This window comes from Hipposideros armiger, unplaced genomic scaffold (assembly GCF_001890085.2).
Source record: "Hipposideros armiger isolate ML-2016 unplaced genomic scaffold, ASM189008v1 scaffold_139, whole genome shotgun sequence".
Lineage (NCBI taxonomy): Eukaryota > Metazoa > Chordata > Mammalia > Chiroptera > Hipposideridae > Hipposideros > Hipposideros armiger.
This window is the reverse complement of record NW_017731489.1, coordinates 30,469-37,949: the sequence shown is the minus strand read 5'-3', so window position 1 is coordinate 37,949 and position 7,481 is coordinate 30,469. Positions and strand designations below refer to the sequence as shown.

At 36.8% G+C, this 7,481-nt stretch overlaps 1 protein-coding gene across 1 annotated transcript in view; it reads left to right on the top strand.

Annotated features, from left to right (window-relative positions):
* EPSTI1 (epithelial stromal interaction 1) overlaps nucleotides 1-7,481 on the top strand; it is a 77,687-nt gene that overhangs the window by 49,773 nt on the left and 20,433 nt on the right. Inside the window, exon 8 of the mRNA XM_019650295.1 lies at nucleotides 3,175-3,258. Coding sequence (XP_019505840.1) covers nucleotides 3,175-3,258 — 84 coding nt within the window. The remainder of the gene's footprint in view (nucleotides 1-3,174; nucleotides 3,259-7,481) is intronic.

The window sequence follows — 7,481 nt, the reverse complement described above, 5'->3', positions numbered from 1 at the left end:
TCTTCTAAATATTTTGCTGGCTTATCATTCTGTGAAGGGAGGGGAGATATTTTTGATTGCCAAGAGCTTCTTTTTTCTCTGTTGCTATTTTAAAATAACCATCTGTTCTTGTTTCGTGGATAAAATATCAGCTTCCACCCCTCAGAGGAAATAGTGCAGAGAGCATAAGAAAACTTCAAGGAAAGGCTCCCAGAGGCTCGCTGCTCCGTGTGCAGGACTTGACACAGCCCTTCTTTCTCAGCCTGGGGTCTGACCAACACTGCCTTCCGTACCAGGCGAGCCAGGTTTAGTTTATGCACGGATATACTTTTTGATTCCCTGTCAGGATTGGGAAAACAGCACCTCAGTTTTCAGGGTGGGAGCAGGCACAGGCACCTTCCCACCCTCGATTCTGTCTTCCTCAGTCACTGGTGCAGTCATTTCTTGGGCCCTTGCGTTGATCTGTGAAGAAAACTGGCTTCCATGGGTGTCCTCTGCCTCTTTGCCAACACGTCTTCAGGTTTGCACTTTTCCTCTTCCAGTCACTTACCATTTCTTCATCTTCTCTGTCTTCATAGATTCTTGTCTGGGAATACAAATATCTCTTGGTTTTTGAAGGTAGAGTTTGTTTCATTTCCTCCCCTGCTTAGAGTAATCTTTGAGAGAAGACGGGAGCAGAAACATTTTTATGTCACCATCTTGAAATGGGAACTGAAGGCTTGTTGTCGGTTGGATTGTGCGCCCCACCTCCCCCAAATATGTATATGTTGAAGTCCTAAGCTCCAGTACCTTGGAATGTGGCTTTGTTTGGAGAGTGGGTCTTTACAGAGATAATAAAGTTAAAATGAGGTCATCAAGGTGGGCTCTAATTTAATAGGAAAGATGTCCTTATAAAAAGGGGAAATTTGGACACAGACACTGAAATGTATAAAGAAAAGATGATGTAGAGACGCAGGAAGGAAATGGCCCTCCATAAGCCAAGGAGAGAGGCATCGCTCCTTCCTTCACAGCCCTGAGAAAGAACCAACCCTGCAAACACCTTGATTTGGGACTTCTAACCTCCAGAATTGTGCAACTATCAATTTCTGTCATTTAAGTCACCCAGACTGGGATGCTTTATTACCGCAGCCCTAGCAAACCAATGCAATGCTGTTTCTGTTTATTCAAATGTGCATTCCCCTACTTAGTCTGCCTCATACTCTTTAAAACACAACTTAGTGTCCCCCACCTTGAGAAAGTGTGCCTGATCCAGTTTAATTACATGTCCTCCTTTGTAGCTTCCTCTGTCATGCTCCACAGTAATCGTTTATCTACTTGTCTGACTTCCCTGCTAGGCTGGAAGCACCTGAGGTCTGGGATCCTGTCTTACCACAGCGCTTACATATAGGAGGCTTCAATATTGTTTATTGAATGAATAAAAAAGTATAGCTTTATAGCTTTTGGGAGAGGATGAGTAGAAGTGTGTATTCTCATTGAATCACAATTTAATATTAATATTATATTAAATTACTATTTGGTGATAGAAAAATTATGTTAATACAATAACATGGGAAATTTCTGGGCTTTAGAACTAAGAAAAATATGATGAAAAGTTTTTTTTCTCCTCTATTGTTGAGCAGAAACTTCCTGTCCCGCCTAGGGATCACAGCAGGGTAAGCACTCATCAGGATTTGCAAGTAACTTTGAAGCCTTCACAGTTAAGGTGTCATGTGACTTCCCAGTGTCCTCGGTGGCCTTTTCAGCGACACTTTATGTGTTCAACCTTTTTTTTTTTTCCTGAGTCAAGAACTAGGACCCATATCCTTATGAAAGAACAAAAGGTAAATTTTAGAAGGAAAGTATACAAATAGAATTTAGGTTCTTCACTCAAGGCGTCATACCTGATTTAACTAAATATTTTATTCCTTGTTTTAATCTTTTGAATAGAAGATGTGCTCCCTTGTTCCCCCGACCCACCCCTTTTATATTTTATGTGGAATATTTGTGATGCAGACAAGCCTTCTCTTAAAAGAAGGGGTCATTAGAGAACCACTTAACCACAGTCCTCTTGTGTTTAGGTTATAAATAAGAGAGAGTCACAGAATGAGTTTGCTTGTGTAATGTAGTAGGGTTTGGACATATAAGGGCTTTCCGAACACACCTGGAGGTTCACTATTCTAATTATTATAGCGGTGCTATAGATGATCCGATCCCTTTCTGGCAAGCGCTTCTTATTATTTGATAGTGACAGAAATGGAGGAATGAATTCAAAGTGCTTGAGAAAAATTATAGTAAGAGAAAACGGGGGGTACCAGCCTACATCAGCTTTATGGATCAGTCCAAAGAACTAGGCCTGAAATATACAGCCCACTGCCATGATGCTGCTGGTGGTTTTATGAGAAAAATGGAATTTCCTCACATTAGCTTATCAGGCTGGCCTCTCTGCCCTACAGAGGCTGGGCTACAAATCAATGTGTGAGAGAGAAAGTATATGACAAATGAGCAGACGGAATACTTGAAATCTCCTAAATTCCAGAATATATGGTCACTATGCTAGTATGTGGAACCCTGATGCGGTGCGTCAGTTGGACTAAAAACGTGCTCGTGTGTGTGCCAGCCATCCTAAGCCTCCCCCTGGAGGTCCTCATTCCGCCAGACATGATGATTCCGGTGTTTCTAAACAGGCCTTGTTTTCCCACTCAGAAATAGAAATAAGCATTAGGTACAGGCTAAGGATGCAAAGACTTAGAAAGAAATACATCTCTAAGATCACATGGTATCAATCACCAGTTGACAGGCTGTTTAATAGGAAACCATTAGCCAGTGCTGCCAAAATCAGTGTCACCATGGCTTGTCTCTGATAGACTGATCAGCTAGTTAGAGTCTTAAAAATTATTTAACTTTCCTCTATTTCAAATCCTTCTCATTAGAAAGAATACACTATGGTGACTCTCTCTGCAGGGATATTTTTAAAGCTTAGTTAAGTAAATATTTAGATTATCCTTTAAAATGCACTTAACTTAGCCTTCTTTTTTGTATATCCCAAGGGACATCTTCAGGCATATGCATAAATCACTCAATAGGGAACTGTGTTTGGAGAGCCTACTGTATGTTCAGCTTACAGGTTGAGTTATTAAAACCAGACCCATGGTGGGAAGACTCGTAGTACATTGTGGTGATGCTCTTTCCTTTGATTTTACCCCTATGTCTTTACAGGCCAGAAGCCAGGCTTATAAGGATTCTCTAAAGGAAGAAGAAAATCGAAAATTGCAAAAGATGAAGGAAGAACAACATCAGAAGGTACGCAAAACCATCTCTATTAGTCATTGCTAATTCTTTCCCTGTAGTACTAGATCATATTGAAGGGTTTCTGAACAGAAATGTTTACATCCATGACAATCCTGAAAAAAATAACACAAGCATTAAAAATAAAAGGTGAGCTGTGGGTGTGTTTTAAGAGTGTGGTGATGGGGTGGCTAATTCGGGTCAAAACCCTCACAGTACTTCGCCTCAGGAGGACTACGGTGTGTCTGCTATAATGGGTGCCAGCAGTTCACGGAGACAATAGAACACTTGTGAACTTCTCATCTATATAACATGACTGATGTCACTGACATTTTTTAAACCAAAGATATGTGGTATGTGTCCATAGAATACGATAATGCATAATAAAGTGGGTGTACACATTCATGAAACAACTGGCTTCAATAGTCACCTAAAAATACACATATAGTAAAACATAAAGATATTCTACTCATGTATTCAAATATGTGAGTCATTCCAAAAGTTTTGAGTGATAAAAATCAGTGCAATGAATGCAGAGCCTCCTAAGAAAAGTGCTTAAAAGGGTAATCCTCACTGGAATATGAAATTTCTGTCATAGTAGCTGAAAACACTCAGTGTTCTGACTGGATGGACACACCTGCCTTTGATACATAGGCTCAGGTAAGGCCACAAGTGCCTGAGAATGAGAATGACGAGGAAGACCGGCGGTTAGCTCCAATGTACCACTTCATCCCAGATCCTTTCAAAAAGCACAATCAATTCTTCAGCTACTTGGAGACCATTATCTTCCCCATAATTCTTATTTCCCAAGTTTTCTTCTTGCCATATTGGTGGTTGATATATCCTGTCATTTCCTCCAGGATATCTCTCAAATCGTATTTCTTCAATTAAGCAATTAACTTGAATTCTAGCTCCCATGTGGATTTCCTTGATTGAGCTTAATTTGTTTTTAATATCATGGCTTTTCTACCCAAGGTAACTCATTATAGCATTATGAAATGGACTATATGTATTAATTGCTGTAGCTATAATTTGACCCTTTTGAGTGCTACCTTCCTTTCAACAATGGTCAATCCCTTACCAGCATACAGTATAAATAACTGTCACTAAGCTGTTTTGCACATAGTAGGTAGTAATTAAATTGTTGAAAGAATAATGTAAATTGTAAATTTAGTTATTAAGCTACTACATAAGAGATGAAGAAGCCATGAAACATTTTTCTCTCCTGGTGTTTTTTATTTAAAAAACAAACAAACAAATATCTTTTTTTTTTGACAAAATCTTCATATTGAAACCCACAATTAAATAAGCAATGTTATGGTAATATTCTAGTAATTAGCAAGTAGAAGCTAAATCTGGTATATACTTATATTGTATTTTCAATAATGCCTGTCAAATGACATGAAAGTGTTAATTTGTTTCTGTGATTTTTAAAAGATTATTATGAAAATATAGCTAACATACAATATTATAGTAATTTCAAGTGTACATCATAGTTACTCAACATTTACATACCTAAAGAAATGATCACCATGATATTATCTTGATAAAAATAACATATTGTCACGATAAGAAAACTGGCAAATAAAACATTTAACAAAGAGAAAAATGTCACTCCTAATTCCACTTAAGCAGACTTTTTATTTTATTTTATTTGTCAGAAATATAATATTTTATTAATTCTCAAAAACAAGAGCCTCTTTATTGTTTCATTGTCTTAAAAATCACTATTGTGTCTTATTTCTTTAGTTCTACTTTCTGTTTTCTTTTTTTTTATTAGTTTCAGGTGTACAAAACAACATCATGATTAGACATGTACACTCCTCATAAAGTGATAACCCCAACAGTCTACTACCCATCTGAGTCTGTACAGAGTTATTATGATATGTTTCTGTGAGCTTTTAACTTAATACCAAGTTCTGAGGTACATAGATACTGAGGGGAGTTTTGTGAAGTCAGTGTCAATATGATTTCTTTTAAAGTAACTTCTAGTGAATTTTAAATAGTGCTTTATAAAGTTTGGTGTATATATTTAGAATGTAAGAACCATTAAAAGTAGGACACTGCACAGAGCAAATGCTCAACAGGTGAGAAAATCAGATCTGAAATTTAATTTTCAGGTTGAGCAGTTGTTTTAAACAGTGAAAATTAAGCTTTTTATTTCTTAATCTTGTTTTTCTTCTGGAATTAGACAAATACTGATACATCTATCTTTTTTGGTGAGTGATTAAACATATTTTTCTTTCACATAAATTATTTCCCTTTGCTTACTGTAGCTTTTAGTAAAATGAATAATGTTAGTGTATAGATAATTTCATCATTAGGGATTTCAGTGATAGTGGGATGCATAAGGGTGTCTATCAGGTTTTGGTTCAATCTGTTAGAAAATGTCCACTGAAGGCATTCCCTGATTGTCATTCCTTTTCATGTCAATGGTTTAACATAAGAAAACAAGAATCATGTCTGTGACAAGAAGATACAGAAAACAACACATTTCTATCATTGTGTCTATTCATGTGCTTGTTCACTCCATTCAACAGATATTTATTGAATAACTGCTTTGGAGTAGCTTACAAATAGATCACCTTGGTTAAGCTTAGGTGGCAGCACATTTATTTTGCTCTCTATGTCTCTGACTTTCACATTCTTCCGTTCCTGTGGTCTCTGGGAGCAGTAGGTTCTTCCTCAAGTGTACGTTTGATTCCGTTCCCTCTTCTAGAAATTTATTTATAATTTCCTTCCCTGAATACCTTCAATATATTCTTCTCCATTGACTGCCGGTTGTATTTTGTCAACATATATGCTCACTCTTGCCATTCTAAAATTAAACAGACCGACTAACCCCTTCCTTGATTCTTCTCTCCTCAGAGATATCAGCTTTTCTGTTCCTACCAAATTAATAAAGGCAAAAGTAATCTTACTGTAATCATGTCTTTATTACCCACTTCTTCCTTAATTCCTTATGCTCTGGTTTATATTCACAAATGCTCTTACTGAAATTGCTCTCTAAAGATAAAATCTCTCTGAATATTCAATTCAGTGGTCTTTTTGGAATTCCTATTTCCCTGCACCTCTGTAACAGTATTTTACACCACTTTCAAGTTTCCCTTTTCTGGCACTTTTTATTATATTGTTCTAGTTGAACTATCTCAGAATAATCTATTTCTGTATTCATTCATTCATTCATTCATTCATTCATTCATTCATTCATTCTATCAACACACACGTATTTAAGCCAAGTGACATATACCGAGCCTTGTGCAAAAACCTGGAGCTTCAATTAAGAGCAGAATAGACCAGGTTCCTGCCCTCCTGAAGTTTATTTTGATGGAGGAGATAGATTATTTAAAGGAAATGAAGAAGTGAAATGTAGCACTTGTTATTTTATAGTGATTAATCACTTTGTAGTAATGATGCAAAAGAAAGAAATTGTGTTTTGTGATAACTTCAGAGTGGTGTATAAAATATTGTTAATTGCCTACCTCTCTCCTAAAACCCTAATTTTTTCTTCAGGAATCCATCCTACTTAGCATGGCCTGTGTTTCAGAGAAGGCTGACATCACCCTGGTCCCAGGGATTTAATCCCAAATGGTCTAGCTGTTCGTGGGAATTCCATTCTCCTTGACTGTGATTGGTTCAGCCATGGATATGGGAAGTAGTTCCAACCAATGAGACTTGTGGGGAGCCTGCACTTTCAGTACAGATTTTTATCAATACGAAACATATTGCTCTTCCCATTTAAAGACTTTTCAGCTTGATTTCTTTTTTTGTGTAATCCTAATCCTAGCTATTTTGTTAGAATTTATGTGGCAATTTCTTTTTCCGTCACTTAATTTTAACCTGTCTTTGTCACTTGGCTTAGATTAGATTTCTAGTGACAAAAATGGCTGATTTTTCTTTTATCCCATTTCACAATCCCTTTTAATAGTTAATTATATATCGTCTCATTTATCGTGATCACCAATGTGTTTGCACATATCTTTGCTACATAATTTACTCTTTAATTATGTTTTCTTGTTTTCTGACCTTTATTTTCCTGACTCCTTGAATCTTCTCTGCTCCATTTAATTTCTTTTGCTCTTCTCTCTCTCCTCTCCTCCCCATGAAAAGAAATTTTAGTGTTTATGTTTTTATCTTGTATGACCTTCGCTTGACCCATTCAATCTCAAAATATATGTCTCACTCAAGGTGGGAAGAAAGTCCAGGGAAGTTTCTATTTTCTTTTTACATTTCTTCCT